Source organism: Phocoena sinus, chromosome 5, assembly GCF_008692025.1.
Source record: "Phocoena sinus isolate mPhoSin1 chromosome 5, mPhoSin1.pri, whole genome shotgun sequence".
NCBI classification, from domain to species: domain Eukaryota; kingdom Metazoa; phylum Chordata; class Mammalia; order Artiodactyla; family Phocoenidae; genus Phocoena; species Phocoena sinus.
In genome coordinates, this window is record NC_045767.1 from 132,291,482 (window position 1) to 132,310,502 (window position 19,021).

The following is a 19,021-nucleotide window of genomic DNA, read 5'->3' on the forward strand; positions in this document are numbered from 1 at the left end:
TAAACTCATCTATTGATTTTTTAAAAAAATACAGATTCTGGTTCTTTGGTGGTAGTCTATCTTTTCATTTATTTTCTTAGACGTATCCCTCAGTTATTTTAACTCAGATGTCTGATGACTCCAATCTGCAATATCTATGGGTCTATTTCTATTTTCTTCTTGTGGAACATTAGGTCTTATTTGCTGGCATGCTTGGTAATTTTTGATTGAAAATTTGGATGATAATAAGTTTCAGAGTGATTTAAGTTTCTTATAGCAAAGCATGAGTGGATCACTTTGGTTGAGTAGAAGCTGGTCTATTTCTGGGTTGCCCATATTTCCAGGTCATAGGCCTAGTGGGATCTCAGAAACTTCAGGTTTTCAACTGGTAGGTTCACAGCTCCAAACTTGGTCTCCCTAACACTGAGAGGCTACTTAAATATTTGTTCAGCTTTTTGGCCTCTAGCAGCTTCCGTCTGCCTGGTTTTCCTGAGTTTCGCCCCATGGATGTGCACTTTGCCTCGAGGGGAAAAGGGCACAGAGTGCTGGCTGTGCCTTCAGCCTCCCTCCTTTCCAGGAACTTGGCAGCTCAAGTCCTGGCTGCTTTGCTGGCTCTCATTAATGAGCGCTCTTCAAAGAGCTGCATCTTACATTTTGTCTACTTCTACAGTTGTTCTTAGGAGACCGATTGGTTTGGACCAGCTACTCTACCATAGCCAGAGAGAAAGTTCTTCATGGATTGTTTTGATTTTTAAAAATTAAAACTAGTTTTATGGAAGTTTCACATTTCAAACCTGTTTCACAAGCTGTTAAGTTCACTTTAAGGTCTTACTCTAAATCCTTTAAAGGGGCCTTTTTAAATTTGTTTAATGAAATATTTTCAACTTCATTTATACATTTAATCCTCACTTTTTGTTTTAACTTCTTTAACTGCTTAACTACTGATTTGATTTTCTCCATTATTTTTGTACATAATTCGAAACCTTCCTAGAATTTAAGTATGTTTGCTCATTAAGGAAATGATTTTGTCATTCCAAAGAAGTTTGGAGTTTATCTTCCTAGTAGATTGAAGGAGAATATAAAGTCTGGAGCTTTTTTTTTTTTTATGCAATTAATTTTATTGTAAATGTTCTATTAGAATTTTGGTAGATATTTTCATAAATGAAGAACCTTTGTCACATGAAGAATCTTTGCCATGTGCGTAATCATTCTTTCATTACATATTACAAATCTATTTTATTAAATATATGGATTAAAGTACGAGTACTAAATCTGACCTTTCCTGTACATTCTTCCCATTCTACAGCACACTTCACTATAACAGATTACACCCAAGACCTCTCAAACAGTTCAGACATTCCTAACCTTACAGTCCAATACTGAACCTAATAAACTGAGCTTAACTTGCAAAAGCGAGAGGTGGTCTGCGGCCCATGCCCGGCGTCTTACCAAGTCGGCCACCCTGCACAAGGAGTCCGAGAGCTCGTCAAAGATGAGCAGGGTCTGGGGCCCCGGCGGTGCGGAGCGCACGTGGCCCACCAGCTGCTCTGTTTTCCTCAAGGCCTTCTCCTGGGCGACACGGAATCCTTCTGGGGCACTGAGCTTAGGAACTCCAAACAGGCCCTGAAACCCAAAGTTCCCACTGATAACTAAAAACATGACCTGGGGGTATTGAATACAAATACTTTCTTCATAAACAAAATCTTGGTTTTCGTTGATGTTTCATATCATCATGACACCTGTCATCACAGGTATCACTTTCACATTCCCCGCGACATTCCACATATATGACACTAAAAATGTTTTAGAATGTAATTTTTTTTCAATTTTTAATATTTTAGAAAAAACAAAAATAGAACGATACGGGTTCAAAATGCAGCTCGGTCACTACCATGAAACCTAACTCACAGAGTAGCAAGGATTAAATGATACATGTTTAAAAAAACCATTCTAACAGTGCCTGGCACACAGAAAGCATTTAACAGATGTCAGCTGTAACCGCCATCACCTGTGTGACCCTGGTCGCGTTCTCTCCCCTCCTTGGCCTAATTTCTTCATCAGGCATGAAGGGATGACGATATGTGCTGTGTCTCACAGCACGGACACAGGAACGAGGTTAGTAAGTTCTCAGGACCCTGCCCCGCACTGAGTGAGGTCCAGGGCACAGCATCAAGCGCTCCACAGAGAATAAAATAGGGACGGTGAGTTGATTTCTGAGCACATATATATTTTAGGAAGATTCAGTAAACAGGCTAAACCAAGTCATAGGCTGAAACTGGCAGCAGATTTTATACCTTCCAAAAGCATTTCAACACCTTGATAAAGATAAATATCACTAATCTAATGGGAAGGAAGGACCATCTTCTTGTACCGGTTCGATTGCACTTGTTTTGATGCCCAGGAAGGCAGACAAAACCCCCAAGCACAACACATCCACGGCAGGCCAGAAGTGTACCATGCACTTTACATAGGTTCTCTCATGTAAATCACACAATCCTAGAGCACAAACAACTGTCAGTCTCCTTTTCACGGATAAGGTAACACTTTCAGAGGTTAAAGGCACGTGTCTGTGGTCACTAGCGACCAGTGGGAAAGCTGCAACTTGAGCTCGCGGCAAGCATCCCTAAAGCCCACACGTTCTCCACGCCCGTGGACTGCAGCTGGCGTTGGAAAGTCTTGCCTCTGCAGAAGGCCAGCTCCGGGGACGGGGAACCCCGCTCTTCACCGTTTTAACCAGCTGCCCAACGCAGTGCCTAACGCAGGCGGGAACTCACGAATGAGGCAGATTACCAGGGCCAGACCCACTGTGTAGACAGCTTTGCATCAGCAGGTGCCTCACGTGGCGATTGCGGGAAATACCAAGAGGTGAAGCGTTCCGGCCTGACAGGGCCCACTGTTTCCGGCGCTCGCCCAACAGGTCCAGGCGGCGGTGCCCACCGGGCATCAGCTGGTGCTGACCCACCGGACCCGGAGCCCGGCCTCGAGGCCGCCTGAAGTCTGGAGCTTGCTTTATTTATTTATTTATTAACATCTTTATTGGAGTATAATTGCTTTACAATGGTGTATTAGCTTCTGCTTTATAACAAAGTGAATCAGCTATACATATACCTGTATCCCTATATCCCCCCTCTCTTGCGTCTTCCTCCCACCCTCCCTATCCCACCCCTCTAGGTGGTCACAAAGCACAGAGCTGACCTCCCTGTGCTATGCGGCTGCTTCCCACTAGCTATCTATTTTACATTTGGTAGTGTATATATGTCCATGCCACTCTCTCACTTTGTCCCAGCTTACCCTTCCCCACTCCCCATATCCTTAAGTCCATTCTCTAGTAGGTCTGCATCTTTATTCCCATCTTGCCCAAGTCTGGAGCTTTAAATTCAAATAAATCTCTCTTATCCCTGACTGCCTGGCCAACCCCCTTTTTGTAATAACTGTGTCATAGACTCAAACAAAAACGGGGTGATGGTGATCATGTGGTCTGTCCCTGATCTTGAGTCGTATCGTAATACACTTTTCAAGTCAGATCTAACTCCCGTTCATCTTTTTTCTGCTTCATGAGTTTTGAGAAATTTTCATACTCTCCCTATTTACTTATTAGATGTTTAATTGACACCTAATTGGAGTGTATGTATTCAGAGTTGTGTCTGCCTCCCTAATATAGGTTTCAAGGTTGTTCTTATTGCCGTGATGTGGCCTATTTATTGGAAATGGAGCTATTTATTGCATTGAGGTTTACAATGGACTTGTTTAAAATTTTTAAAAATATATTTCATTGAATCCAATATATGCAAAATATTTTTACTTAAACATGTAATCAATATAAAAATGACCAATGAGGCATTTTACATTAAAATTTTTTTGGTGTCTGTTTAGAATTTAAATTGAGATATAATTGATACATAATATTATATTAGTTTCAGGCATACAACATCATGACTTAAAATTTGTATGTACTGTGAAATGATCACCACAGTAAGTCTACGGAATAGCCATCACACACCAAAGTCACAAATTTTTTCTTCTTATGATAAGAACTTTTAAGATCTCTCTTAGCAGCTTTCAGATACACGGTACGGTATTATTAGCTAGAGTCACCACGTTGCAGATTATATCCTCAGGACTTAACTTATTTTATAACTGGAAGTTTGTACCAAAACCGAATTGTTTTAAGTGTACTCTTAACTACTGTTTACCGTCTCATTTACTGTCAACTTACTGTTGCTTTTCCCTCTACAGAGAGGCAGAAACACTCCAGATGTCTTCCAGTAGTTACCAAGTTTCTGTCCCAATGTCAAAAAGAAACACCAGTTGCATCCCGGAGACAGCCTCCAATGACCTGAAGACGTTTACTGGAGGAGCTGTGTTAAGTTTTCATAACATCTGCTATCGAGTAACAGTGAAGAGTGGCTTTCTACTTTGTCGGAAAACAGTTGAGAAAGAAATACTAAAGAATGTCAAGTATGTGCATGAGCTTTCATTTCAACAGGTTCATTGACATGCAGTGAACCTGGCAGGTTTTGCTTATTGCAGATGAAGGTGTACAAGTCTATACAGATGTACGGACACATGCTTCCATTTCATTTGGCTAAACTTGCAGTGAAACAGTTGGATCACATGTTAGGTGTGTGTAAATGTAAGACAACTATAGCTTAGCTTAAGTTATGCTGTTGAAGTCCAAAGTGATCAGAGAATTTAGGATCCAAATTAATACACTTATTTATATTTTAGAATCCAAGTCAACATAAAACTATGATTTTTATTCTCCTCATCCAGCAACTAATTAATCTCATGGTGGTAGAGTGGGCTGTAGAGTGGGGAGAGAAATGGGCATTCAGATAGAATCTACTGGGTCCCAGGTATCTCTCTTTCATACATTATAGCCTTTAGGGTTTTCATGTTTTTCTGATTTCCAGAGAACTGAGCTGGATTCTACCTCTCTGTGGAGTAGGGAGTGAATCTAGGTTTGCTTAGGTAGCGTGGCCTCTGTGTTTTGTTAATTTCTTTGTTTAATTGGGGAAATAATTATTCCTAGACAAAGGAAGCAACTTTTTCGGCTTTCCAAGCCTGGAGGAGTGGTTTGATAAGAGCCCTTTGGCCAGGTATGGCTACAAACCTATATGGAATCAGACATCTCTCCTATCGTCTGGGTGCATTATATGGGACTGTGGTCTTTTCTGTTACTGGCAGCCAGCTGCTTGCAGAGGGCTGGGAGATGACAAATAGGGGAGAAAAGTTTTGGATGTGGGTGGGGAAGAAACAATGGGGATCTGAGACTGGGTTACTGGAAGCCAGATGCTGTGTAGAATTAGATAGTGTTTTCTCCATGCAGTAACACAGACTGTCATGCCTGCCTCCTTGATGCTTTCTTGTGTAAAGAAACCCTGAGTATGAGAATGAGGAGAGGAATGGTAGATGAAAAGCTTTTATCTTTTGCCACATGCCTAGACTGGAGTCACCTGACCTTTCTGAAAAGCTGACAAGTTTTTTTGTGGAGCATACTAATCAAGAAAAATGCTGGTCACTTCAGATTTTGTGCTGATAAGTGGAAGGTAACAGACGATTTGAGTATGTGCAGGTTGAATAAATTTAAAATATATGCTGCTCCAGGGTTCGTTTACCTTGCTTATGTTTTTTTTTTTGCGGTACGCGGGTCTCTCACTGTTGTGGCCTCTCCCGTTGTGGAGCACAGGCTCCGGACGCGCAGGCTCAGCGGGCCCAGCCGCTCCGCGGCATGTGGGATCTTCCCACACCGGGGCACGAACCCGTGTCCCCTGCATTGGCAGGCGGATGCTCAACCACTGCGCCACCAGGGAAGCCCCTACCTTGCTTATGTTTTAAAGCTAGTAAATTAGTAACTTGATACAGTAACAGTGTCACCTGCTGAAGGCTTCGTAATGTTTTTTATGGTTCAGTGGCGTGTGTTTCAGCAACAGATGAGTTCACCCTTACTTGCATTCCTAGGTTCATAAAAACTCAGTCAAATCTTGTAATCCTTTCAAATTTTACAGTTAAAAGGATACCAGGGGTCGTTTTTCTTGCTTACTCACGTTTCTTATTTAGGCAGTAATGTTTCTTATCTTTTCCCCCATCTGTGGGCTTCAACTAAGTAGAGTTTCTGGGATGGGGAAAAGGGTGCTCTCATTTGTCTTTTTTTTTTTTTTTTAATTAATTAATTTTTGGCTGTGTTGGGTCTTCGTTGCTGCGCGGGGGCTACTCTTTGTTATGGTGTGCGGGCTGCTCACCACGGTGGCTTCTTTTGGTGTGGAGCATGGGCTCTAGGGACGCGGGCTTCAGTAGTTGTGGCTCACGGGCTTAGTTGCTCCACGGCATGTGGGATCTTCCCAGACCAGGACTCGAACCCATGTCCCCTGCATTGACAGGAGGATTCTTAACCACTGAGCCACCAGGGAAGTCCTGTCATTATTCATCTTGATCCTTTATTGTTCCTGACTTGGTCAGTGGGAGACTTTCAAGGTAGGTTCTGTATTTTGTTTTGTGTTTTAACTCATTCTTTTGACATATACTCTCATTCTTTGAATATTTTGTTGGCACGGCAAGAATTTTCGGACTCACTGTGTACTCACCCTGCGTCAGACCTGGAATCAGCTGATGTTCCTTTATGTGGAGGATGGTATTTACAAACCAAGATCTGGGTGTCGGGAATGTTTGTTGCTATTAGGATCTTATAGCTTCTAGGCTTTCTCGGTGGACAGACCTAGGTAGGGACTGACTATATGTATGTTTCAATATACCCACACGTGTGCTTATACACATATCTAAAACTTTCTGTATCTGTGTATGGAGATGAAAACCCGTGACTTCTCATTAATACATCCTCCAATTTATATCTAACACTCCAAGGTTCTTTCCACATTTCCATGTTTGTAAAACATCTCAAAAAGTGAAGAACCTGGTTCTCGTTGTCTTTAATGTACTCATTGGTTTGCTCAATCAATCTTCTTACTCCTCAGTGTACGCAGTCTCCCGCCCTTCCACCCGTTTCCTCTCCTCCTCCTACCTCCCTTTGCAGCCTGTGTTCTTGGGTACTGACATTGCTGCACCTCTACCCACTTTCATCACCTTCACACTAAGAAGGGAAGCGGAAGTCTAATAGAAATGATTGACATATTTGAGCGTAAAATAACGAGTAGGGAATGTCACTCAGTTTTCTTTCTAGTCAGACTGTACCTATTTTCCATACACTTTTCCTACTTCTTAACATTTGTTTTTACTGAAAACATTTCTTTTGGTTTTCCTATAAGTAATTGTCATTTATGGAAATGTTGAGACTCACTTATTCAACAACTGTCCAGTGTCTGTGGGGTGCTTGACCTTGTGCAAGATGCTAGTGACACAGATATGTCCTCTGTCCTGAGAAACCTTCTCGTCTAATGGGGGATTCAGACGACCAGAGCACCTCACTGTGTCATTCTACTGTGATAGAAGGGTTAGGAGACACGGTGGACATCCCTAACCCTAAATCAGAGATTCAGGGGTGTGGGGAGAGAGAAGGTGAAGATTGTGTGCACAAGTGTGTGTGTGTGTGTGTGTGTAGGGGACAGTAGGGTAGGGTAGGGAGAGGCCATGCTCCAAGCATTGGGAATGGCATTGACTGCTCCTTTATAAACCGAGACCAAAGGATTAACCATTATCCACTAAAAAAGTAATACATGTGATGTGACTCCTTTAGCTAGGTTTCACTTCGTGTGTCCAGTATTCAGGGGTCTTCCCTTGTAGACCACTGTGCTACATACTTTTGGGCTGAGGCTTAATACAAGATGACATAACTCTGGTTGGCAGGGTTTTACAGTTTAGTGAGGGGGACTTTGCTGCGTGTAAATGCTGTAAAGCAGTATATAAGGGTGGGAAATCGGTTTTGAGGGATGATAGTAGGACGGGGGGTAGGGTGGGGAGACAAGGGAATTGTAGACCATCGACTGCTTTTTCTGTGAAGGGCCTGGCCTGATGGTAGATATCTTCAGCTTTATGGGCCATCCATCTGTGTTGCAACTACTCATCCCTGTCGTTGTAGCATGAAAGCAGCCATAGACAATAACGCAAATGAAGGAGTAGAGCTCTGTTCCAGTAACACTTTGTTTATGAAAACAGAAGACAGGTGACCAGCTGTAGTTTGCTGATCCCTGAACTAGAATGTAAATTCCACAAGGGCTAGGACTTTTGTTTTATTCTCAGCTCAGTCCCATGTCCTAGAAGAGTAATCTTGTTATACATAGTAGACATGAGATAACTAACTGTGTTTAATGAATGAAGGGAGAATTAGCCACTGCTCCAAACTGGAACCGTTGCAGTTGTAATTCCACACTGCTGTCGTTTTCTGTCATGCTAGGGCTTAGTGCCAAAGTAAACCCAACTGAGGGACCTGTAAAATTCTTTGTCTTAGAACGTTTACATTCAGTTTGGGATTAGTTATTTCGGATTGCTTGGTCTCGATTTGAGGAGATATTTTTAAAACCTGGAAAGGTTTTCTGGCAGCAGAGTTTTAGTGAACAACAAGCTTGTATCTCGTGATTTTTAGAAGCTGTTACTAGATAGCTACTGATAAAGAAAGTGCATCAAGAGCTATTGATAGATGCATCTTGAAAGTTCACCCAGCCATTAGCATGTCTTTTTTACATCTGTGGGGAAAGTCACTGAAAGAATAAGAGATTTTTCTGTTTTCCACCTTGTTCCTGGTTTACCTAATTCATTTATTTTTGTTCAGTGTTTCAGCTAATGCGCAGAGTGAAAGGTACATGTCACCCTAGCACCAGCCATTTCACAGTTGTGACGATGCAAACACAATAGTCAGTAAGTGCTGAGGTCCTCCTGGATGGAAGCACCGGGGTACTTTGTAAAGTTCATCACTTACAACAATTGTGTAATCATAGAACTGGCGTCTGTGAAAATCATGATCTGGGAATGGAATAGCCTTTGGCTTTGGACCATCCACTTGGAATAGGTACTATTTTCTCTGTGGAATAAATTTTGATTTACCTACCAGTTCCAAAGAGAGATTGGATTTAGTCACCAGGGTTTTGAAAGGGCTTTTCAGGCCTCTGTTTCATCATGCCTACATAACTGCGGAGGCCTTGCCCTTAATTTTCCTTTTTCCAGTCCATCCTCCTTAGTCATTCTACTGGCTACCGTTAGGATAAGTATTTGCTTTCTTCTTGAGACTCAACACAGTCAAAACTGCCTTAATTTTTTCTACCCTTCTGCCTTCTTATTTTATTATTATTATTTTTTTGTGGTATGCGGGCCTCTCTCTGCCGTGGCCTCTCCCGTTGCGGAGCACAGGCTCCGGACGCGCAGGCTCCGCGGCCATGGCTCACGGGCCCAGCCGCTCCGCGGCATGTGGGATCTTCCCGGACCGGGGCACGAACCCGTGTCCCCTGCATCGGCAGGCGGACTCTCAACCACTGCGCCACCAGGGAAGCCCAGCCCTTCTGCTTTCTATCTGAATTTTCACCACCCTCAAACATCTACTTAGTCTGTTTGGAAGCATGCTGTGTGTACACCATGTCTATATATCCTTAAAGGTTGTCTCCTTTAGAAAGTGGCATCTACCACTTCTAAACGGAGAATTTTCCAGTCCACTTATCTCATACTTTACAAGGAAGAAGACGATATATCTTGAGAGTGTATGTTTTACTTTTCTAATTTGATTAAGAATTTTGTGAGGGGTAAGACTTGGTGATATTTTCTTTTTAACCCCCTGAGGTGCTTTATTCCAGCCATTGAATTTCTCTTTCAGCTATACTGTTTCTTTGTCTGACTAGATTTGTACAGTGAGAACACTTCTACTGGTGATTCTAGAAGTCCATTGACTTACTAACTGTGTAGCCCGAGGTAGCAAGTCAGGTGACACGACGACACTAGTCATCTGGTGTCACTCAGAACTTGTTAATGCACTTTACACCGTGAAAGAGGAGTAAGTGTAGCAGAGATGCTTCACCAGAGTCAGTTACATCAGGGAACCAGTGTGGAGAATAAGGGAAGGGAATTTAGAGGGACCCAAGTCATTTTTCTTATAAGTCCTGACTTGTGGTTAACATTCTTTGTCTGCTAGATTTTTGTTAATTGACATTTCGGTTTCTTTTTCCTTTAACGGTTGATTTGTGGGGTTTTTTTTCCCCTGTCTATAATTTTATCAGCCTTCATTGAGTGTATTAAATGCAAACCCTGAATTAATAGAACTGGTTGTAAAGTGGTCTAATAACTTGATATATTTCTGTATTTACAGTGGGATCATGAAACCTGGCCTCAATGCCATTCTGGGACCCACAGGTGGAGGCAAATCTTCGTGAGTATAACAGTATAAGTAAACTTTTTCTTTGTAGTTTTAGTGTGTGGTTTTTAATAAATTGGTTTATGGTTGCCATAAATATTATGTCAGTTTCAGGTGTACTACATAGTGTTTTTTTTTTTTTACATCTTTATTGGAGTATAATTGCTTTACAATGGTGTGTTAGTTTCTGCTTTATAACAAAGTGAATCAGTTACACATAAACATATATCCCCATATCTCTTCCCTCTTGCGTCTCCCTCCCTCCCTCCCACCCTCCCTATCCCACCCCTCTAGGTGGTCACAAAGCACCGAGCTGATCTCCCTGTGCTATGCGGCTGCTTCCCACTAGCTATCTACTTTACGTTTGGTAGTGTATATATGTCCATGCCACTCTCTCACTTCATCCCAGCTTACCCTTCCCCCTCTCCATATCCTCAAGTCCATTCTCTAGTAGGTCTGTGTCTTTATTCCTGTCTTACCCCTAGGTTCTTCATGACATTTTTTTTTTTAATTCCATATATATGTGTTAGCATACAGTATTTGTCTTTCTCTTTCTGACTTACTTCACTCTGTATGACAGACTCTAGGTCCATCCACCTCACTACAAATAACTCAATTTCGTTTCTTTTTATGGCTGAGTAATATTCCATTGTATATATGTGCCACATCTTCTTTATCCATTCATCTGATGATGGACACTTAGGTTGTTTCCATCTCCTGGCTCTTGTAAATAGAGCTGCAATGAACATTTTGGTACGTGACTCTTTTTGAATTATAGTTTTCTCAGGGCATGCTGGGTCATATGTTTGTTCTATTTGTAGTTTCTTAAGGAACCTCCATAGTGTTCTCCATCGTGGCTGTACCAATTCACATTCCCACCAGCAGTGCAAGAGTGTTCCCTTTTCTCCACACCCTCTCCAGCATTTGTTTCTAGATCTTTTGATGATGGCCATTCTGACTGGTGTGAGATGATACCTCATTGTAGTTTTGATTTGCATTTCTCTGATGATTAATGATGTTGAGCATTCTTTCATGTGTTTGTTGGCAATCTGTATATCTTCTTCGGAGAAATGTCTGTTTAGGTCTTCTGCCCATTTTTGGATTGGGTTGTTTGTTTTTTTGTTATTGAGCTGCATGAGCTGCTTGTAAATTTTGGAGATTAATTCTTTTTGACATTTGACATTTGCATTCCTTATGAATGATCACCATGATAAGTCTAGCCATCTGTCTCCATATAAAGTTATTACAATATTATTGGCCCTGTTCCTTATGCTGTATGTTACATCCCCATGGCTTATTTATTTTATAACTGGAGGTTTGTGCCTCTTAAATCTCCTTCACCTATTCTTTTCTTTTTAAATTTTATTTATTTTTGGCTACGTTGGGTCTTTGTTGCTGTGCTCGGGCTTTCTCTAGTTGAGTCGAGCAGGGGCTACTCTTCAGGGCGGTGCGCGGGCTTCTCATCGCGGTAGCTTCTTTTGTTGCAGAGCACGGGCTCTAGGCGTGCGGGCTTCAGTAGTTGTGGCTCGCGGGCTCAGTAGTTGTGGCTCACGGGCTCTAGAGCACAGGCTCAGTAGCTGTGGCGCACGGGCTTAGTTGCTCCACGGCATGTGGGATCTTCCCAGACCAGGGCTCGAACCCTTGTCCCCTGCATTGGCAGGCGGATTCTTAACCACTGCGCCACCAGGGAAGCCCCCCACCTCCAGTTTTAGTGTGCTTTTAAAGATCACTCTTATGTGAGCAGGTATTTCTTGAACATTTTCTGCATGTCTTGTCTGGTTCTAGTTGCTGTGGATAATGGGCAGTTGTGCTAGTTTGGGGTTCTGTCCTAAGGGCCAGGAAGGTCTTACTAGGTCAGCTTTACTAAGAGGACATGATAAGGTGATTGGCATATAGCTGTCAGCTATGAGTTGAGCTATGGAGAGGAAAAGGAGGGGGATAAAATTGAAAGTCGGGACATGGAGCCAAAGGCATAAGTGAAGGCTTGTGTCTTAGACAAAGGAGCACATTACCTACCTTGGAACGCCCGAGGTCAGACAGCCTGGAGGGCAGTTTGGGTAGTCTGTGCTGGATCAGCCAGCAGTGCTTTGCTTTCACGGTTTTGGGCTTTATTGTAGCATATGGTTTAAAAAAAAGGAAGGTGAGATTCAAAATATATCTATATGTTTAGTTGAACCATATAACTTCTTGGTCAGTTAATTTTCGAACTTGAGCAGAATTTGGATTCAGATTAGCTGAGAGGTAAAGCCTTGAGTTGGAGGGAATAAATAACAATAACAGATGTCTTTTTATAGGTTGTTAGATGTCTTAGCTGCAAGGAAAGATCCACATGGATTATCTGGAGATGTTTTGATCAATGGAGCACCTCGACCTGCCAATTTTAAATGTAACTCAGGTTACGTGGTACAAGTAAGTATTTGTGGATTTGTAGTTTAGATTTCTTCTGTTTCTATATTGGCAAGTGCCTTGGCTAATAGTTGAGTGTGCTTCCAATTGACTACGGGACATACTCGTAGAAACAACTTCTCTTCGCACCAGCTTTTCATGATCTCCCATAAAATTCAGGATAGTATTAAATGAAAAGTCAGGGAGAATCTGGAATATATGATCCTTGTAAGGACGATGATATCAATTCTTGTTATCCTATCATTTCTAAAAAACATTACTGTTCTACTTTTTTCCTTCACCTTCACCTCTCTCCTTCACCTAGGTTAGAACAATATTTTGGCAAATCCTTGTATCAAGCAGTGTGGAAATGTTTGCTAGTAATAATCACAATTACCTGTGTTCTCTTTGGGCGTACAGGTAGGGAATGAAAATTATTTCATCAGGCTTTGCAGCTGTTATACGGAGTTAGTTGTAATTTGTATAATTGCAAGTATAATTCATTATAATTTGTATAATTCATTATTCGCTAGAACTTTCCTTGGGTATGTTATTTTTGTGGGTAAGTTACATATACCAAAGAGTGAGGGTATTAGAAAAGACCTGCTATGTCTTGTTAAAACGCCATTTTGCTTTAAGGATGATGTCGTGATGGGAACTCTGACAGTGAGAGAAAACTTACAGTTCTCGGCAGCTCTTCGGCTTCCAACAACTATGACAAATCATGAAAAAAATGAACGGATTAACATGGTCATTCAAGAGTTAGGTCTGGATAAAGTGGCGGATTCCAAGGTAATGTGGAAAACGTGTCATAGCCAGCGAATCGGACTCACCTGTGTGGGTAGTATAACTTGTTCAGAAGTTTTCTATAATATGTATAGTAAAGAGTCGCTGCTTTCTGTAACCATGAGAAAAGTGACTACTTACTTAATATGAAGATGGAAGTTAACCAGGTTAAAAAACCTAAAAATGATTGAATCCTGGAAATGAAGTGTGGCAGTGTGGTCCAGTATGTGGAAGTGTTCTTTGCAAAGAACACGTGGCCCTTTCTGTGTGATTACAGCCCTTGGTCTTCTCCCACCCTGATCGTTTGTCACGTCTCATTCCGTGTCTTCACGCTAACTTTCCTTCTTCCTATTTTCTTTTCCCCTTTTAGCTGTCCTTCTTCTGTTCCTCCGGGGGACTTTGTTCCATTGCCTTTGAGAGGTGTATTTCTGGAATTGGTACATGATGAAAATCCAAGGGTTCCTGATCTGTATGTTTCACTTTGCTGCAGTTTGGCTTCCCAAGTTATATCCAGTCAAATTAGGGTTTATTTCTAATTTGTGTGGCATCCAAGTTGTTTTTCTAGAGCCTTTCTTTTGGCACTTTTGGCTTCCCTTCCTCCCTCCCTCCCTCACTGCCCCTCCCCCTTTCTTCTGCCAGTATTTACTTACAGACTGTTAGGTGCTGGGCTCTTTTAGATTTTTGAGATAAAAGTTGCCGGCAAGAGAGAAAAGTAACTCCCTTTGTGGGTTATACAGGATCGGGAAGAAGAAATGAAATGAATGAGTGAACTTTACAGTCGGTGACTAGGTATGAAAGCTTTGCTGGGAAAACACCTGAAGCTTTCCGTGAAGATGAGCTTTTTAGATTGTGATGGCTCTAGTTTAGTCCCCCCATGATATCCTTTACGTAGACGTAACAAAGAATGGGGGTATCCTGCTGGCTGCTGTTTCATATGATACTTTCTGACATTATTTAACGTAAAGTATATTTTGCTGTAGTTTGTTTGGAAAAATAACTCTGAGATGCCACCAGTTTCCACTAAATTCTTCCTGTAAGCAACTGGGTTTTCCTTTGTGTTAGCTCTGCTTATTACTTGATTTTCTTCCCAATAAGGTGTTTACCATTCTTTACCCTTAGGTAAAAGTTCTCTACCAACAGGCAGTTATCGCCCTAAGTTCCTTCCGTGGATTTCCAGAGAAAAATAAGCTGAAGGGAGTTGTTGACTTAGAATGTATTTATCTAATTCGTTGAAGTACTTCATTTAAATTTTTTTACTTTCTATGAAATTTTAAGCATAACAAATGTAGAGAGTATAGTCTGATTACTCAGTTGTTACGGAGTCCAAGCTCGAACAGCTTGCTGCGTGACAGGTCAGTAAATTGAGAGATGAGTTGTTGGGACAAGGAATAGCGACTTTATTTGGTAAGCCAGCAGACCAAGAGCATGGTGGACTCGTGTCCCAAAGAACCATCTTACCTAAGTTAGAATTCAGGCTTCTTTTATACTAAACGGGGAGGGAGTTGGTTGGTTGGTTGCTGTTGCAGACTTCTTCCTGTTGGAATCCTTTGTTCTTACAGCTGTCCATGTGGATCTGGTCACAATGTTCCCATAAACGTCCAACAAGACAAATGTTATTCTCTGCCCTGTAACTTTTTATCTCTATGTAAATGGAAAAGTGCTACACCTTGAAAGGTCAGAGCCCTGACAATGGGCTATCCTGTATATTTCAGGCTTTAGGCAACATTCTTTCATAAAAGGTGCAGAGCCAGCATGACTAAGCACGGGGAAGCAGAGCACAAAGGTTAGAGCTAAAGGAATAGATTCAATATGGAGTCAGGTTTGTTTTTCTCTGTTACATAGTGATGATATGATTATAGTATACTTAATATAATGGCACGATTACTAATAACATTTACCTAGATTTCCCAGTTGTTAATCTTTTCCCATAATTACTTCAGCTTCTTTTCTCTGAAGTATTTTAAAGAAAGTTGTAAATTTCATGACATTTCACTCTTGAATACGGATTATGCGTCTTAAAAAAAAAGATACTTACCTACATTACCACAATACGGTTATCAACTAACAGAGTTAACAGTGTGTTAATATCAGCGATGTGGAGCCATATTCATCCACATTTCCCCATGTCGTCTCCAGAATGTCTGGCACAGCCCAATTGTTAGAGGATCCAGTCAAGGGCATGAACAGCACTTACTGATTATCTCTTTGAAGACTCTTAATATAAGGATTATTTCCTGTCTCCTTTCTCCCCCAGAACCTTTCTGGTCCCCTACCACACAGTGACACTGACTAGTTGAAAGACCCAGCCAGTTACCCTGTAGAATAGTCTACCTTCTGAATTTGTCTGAAAGAATGAGCCGGGAATTCTGCAGCAAGTTAGGGTATAGGAGGGCTCAATTTGGTAAACCTCATGGTGATTTAAGAGGTGCTAATGTGGTGTGATAGAAAGTGAACTTTCCTAGCTGCCCAGCTGCACTGAGGACTTTGGGCGGGGCGGGGGCAGGGAAGGGGGCGTCAGGAGGCTGTAAGAAAGACTAACAAATGATAGATGCTTTCAGCAGCTTTTCTACTCCTATCTTCGGCTCCCGTTTTGGTCTGTGGCTTCACTCCGTCAGGGCCATATCTTTTAGTGTTCTGGCTTAGCTGTCTTAAAATGAAATATATGGCTTGATGAGAAACATATAGAACTGTTAAAAGCATGGGTTTCATATCAGGCTTAGCCACTTACCAGCTGTGACCTGAGCCTCAGTTTACTCCTCAAATTAAAGAGAAACCTACCTCTTTGCCCACATAGTCATTTATTTGCTGTTCAGAATAAATGAGGATAATGAGATAAGGTGCCTCTTATAGGGTTGGCACATACATGTTGGGAGCTCAACAAACGATAATGGCTGTGGTTTTTACTGTTAATAACAATAATATTTGTGTTTTAGGTTGGAACTCAGTTTATCCGTGGTGTGTCTGGAGGAGAAAGAAAAAGGACTAGTATTGCAATGGAGCTTATTACTGATCCATCCATCTTGTTCCTGGATGAGCCCACAACTGGCTTAGATTCAAGCACAGCAAATGCTGTCCTTTTGCTTCTGAAGAGGTAAACGCTAGGGGAACATTATTCTTTCATTCATCCAATATATGGTGACCTACTATGTGCCAGGTATTATTCTTGGTGCAAGGGACTCAGCAGTAAGCACCACAGACAAAAATTTCTTCCTTCTTTGTTGGAGGGAAACAGTCAATTAACAAATGTAAGCGTTGTATGAAAAATGAAGCAGGCTAAGAGAGTAGCAAAAGATGGCTATGGTGGGATAGAGGTGCTGTATCACATATGGGATGGTCAGGGAAGACCTCAACGAGGTGACGCTTGAGCTGGAGCAAGGGAGCGAGACCTGGATATATGGGAGCAGAGAGTTCTAGTGGAAGGGGACAGCTGTGGCCCTGGGGCAGAGTATGCCTGCTGATGTGTTCGGAACCCAGTGACCTCAGGAGGGGTGGGGACTCTTATTGATTACTTTGCTCAGGCTGCCATAACCTAGTACCGCAGACTGGGTGGTTAGCTTAAAACAGAAGTTTAGTTTTTCAAATTTTTGGAGGCTATATGTCTAAGATCAGGGAGTCGGCAGGATTGTTTCTTCTGAGGCCTCTCTCCTTGGCTTGCAGGTAGCTGTCTCTCTGTGTCCTTACTGTATCTTCCCGTGGTGTGTCTGTGTCCCAATCTCCTCTTCCTATAAGGACACTGGTCCTTATTGGATTGTGGCACCCACATGACCTTATTTAACCAAAATTACCTCTTTAAAGACCCTATCTCCAAATACAGTTATATTCTGAAGTGCTGGGGGTTAGGACTTCAACATGAATTTTGGGGACACACAGTTCAGTCCATAACAGTTGGAACGGGACATGAGATGGAATTGAGTGGGTGGCAGATTATATAGACTGTAGGCTGCTATAAGAGCTGTGGCTTTTAATGTCTCTAGGGGACATGGGAAGCTTTCAGAGAGTTTTAGAACGGAGGACTGGTAACTGTCTGGAGAAAAGGCTGTATAATTGGGCAAGGGTGAGTGGCAGCAGTCCAGTCAGGAGGCTGTTTTTATTAGCTCGTTTGAGATATGCTGACTTTGACTAGGATGGTAGTGTTAAGGTTGGGAGAAGTCGGGGGTTTCTCTCTGTTTTGAAAACAGAATCAACAGGATTAGCTTAGAATTGGATATAGGGTGTGATTATCGAGAGAATGACTTCTAAGATTTGGGGCCTTGAAAAATGGAAGAATGGAGTAAAGAATAACAATTCCTTTTTTTAAAAATTAAAAAAAATTTTTTAATTTAAAAAATTTAACTTTTTAAATTAAAATTTTATTTCAAATTTTTGGCTGCTTTGGGTCTTCGTTGTTGCTTGAAGGCTTTCTGTAGTTGCGGCGAGCGGGGGCTACCCTTCGTTGCGGTGAACAGGCTTCTCATTGTGGAGAAGTGAGCTCTAGGTGTGAGGGCTTAAGTCATTATGGCGTGTAGGCTCAGTAGTTGTGGCTCGTGGACTCTAGAGCACAGGCTCAGTAGTTGTGGTGCACGGGCTTAGTTGCTCTGTGGCGTATGGGATTGTCCCAGACCAGGGCTCAAACCCGTGTCCCCTGCATTGGCAGGTGGATTCTTAACCACAGCGCCACCAGGGAAGTCCCAAGAATGTCTTTTACAAAGAAAGAAGATGGTAGGAGAATCACGGTTATAAGAGAAATTTCAAAAGTCTTGGACACCTTTTTTTAAAATTAATTTTTTAAAAGTTTCAGTGTTACGAAACAGTTACAACAGTAGCACAAAGAAATCCCATCTCCCCTTACCTAGATTCCCCAACTGTTGTTACCTTTTAACTACATTTACTCTCCCTCCATCCCCTCACCACCACCACCCCCCCCCCCACAACCATAGACCTTTTCCTGAAATCATGTACCATCACCCCTAGATACTCTGGCCTGCAACTCCAAAAAACAAGGGCACTGCTCCTCCATTACTGCCTTGCACACCTTCCAGCCACGGAGTCAGCTCTGATGCCATTGCCACCATCCAGTCCGTGGACTCCAGTCAGACTTCACCAGCTGCCCCAGAAGTGTCTCTTTTTGATTTCTGGCTCAGGATTCTCTCCAGAAACCTTCCTTTTAAAAAATCTTTTCTAATCCTGAACAGTTCTTTACTCTTTGCCTCTTATGTCCTCACACATATGCGAGAGTATATTTCATAGGGTCCATCCCTGGATGGTGTTTCCTCGTGACCAGACTCAGGCTATGAATTCTTGGCAGAGATACAACAGACATGATGCTGTTTTCTTTTTTTTTTTCCTCCCTTTTCTTCTAAGCCATGTGACTGAGAGGGTCTTGGTGCTCCGGCCTGGTGTCAGGCCTGAGCCTCTGAGGTGGGAGAGCTGAGTTCAGGACATTCGACCACCAGAGACCTCCCGGTTCCATGTAATATCAATCGGCGAGAGCTCTCCCAGAGAGCTCTCAATGCTAAGACCCAGCTCCACCCAACAGCCAGCAAGCTACACTGCTGGACACCCTATGCCAAAGAACTAGCAAGACAGGAACACAACCCCATCCAT

The 19,021-nt window shown here is 42.2% G+C and overlaps 1 protein-coding gene across 6 annotated transcripts in view; it reads left to right on the top strand.

The window, feature by feature from the left end:
- ABCG2 (ATP binding cassette subfamily G member 2 (Junior blood group)) overlaps nt 1–19,021 on the top strand; it is a 148,541-nt gene that overhangs the window by 99,202 nt on the left and 30,318 nt on the right. For 5 of the 6 annotated variants that reach the window (XM_032632721.1, XM_032632718.1, XM_032632720.1 and 2 more), the window contains 5 exons: nt 4,216–4,437; nt 10,223–10,282; nt 12,562–12,676; nt 13,292–13,444; nt 16,372–16,529. In XM_032632721.1, the coding sequence (XP_032488612.1) occupies nt 4,235–4,437; nt 10,223–10,282; nt 12,562–12,676; nt 13,292–13,444; nt 16,372–16,529 (689 nt within the window). In that variant the 5' untranslated portion in view covers nt 4,216–4,234. Of the gene's footprint in view, nt 1–4,215; nt 4,438–5,060; nt 5,079–10,222; nt 10,283–12,561; nt 12,677–13,291; nt 13,445–16,371; nt 16,530–19,021 lie in introns of those variants that run through there. The other variant, XM_032632722.1, reaches the window with a different exon arrangement.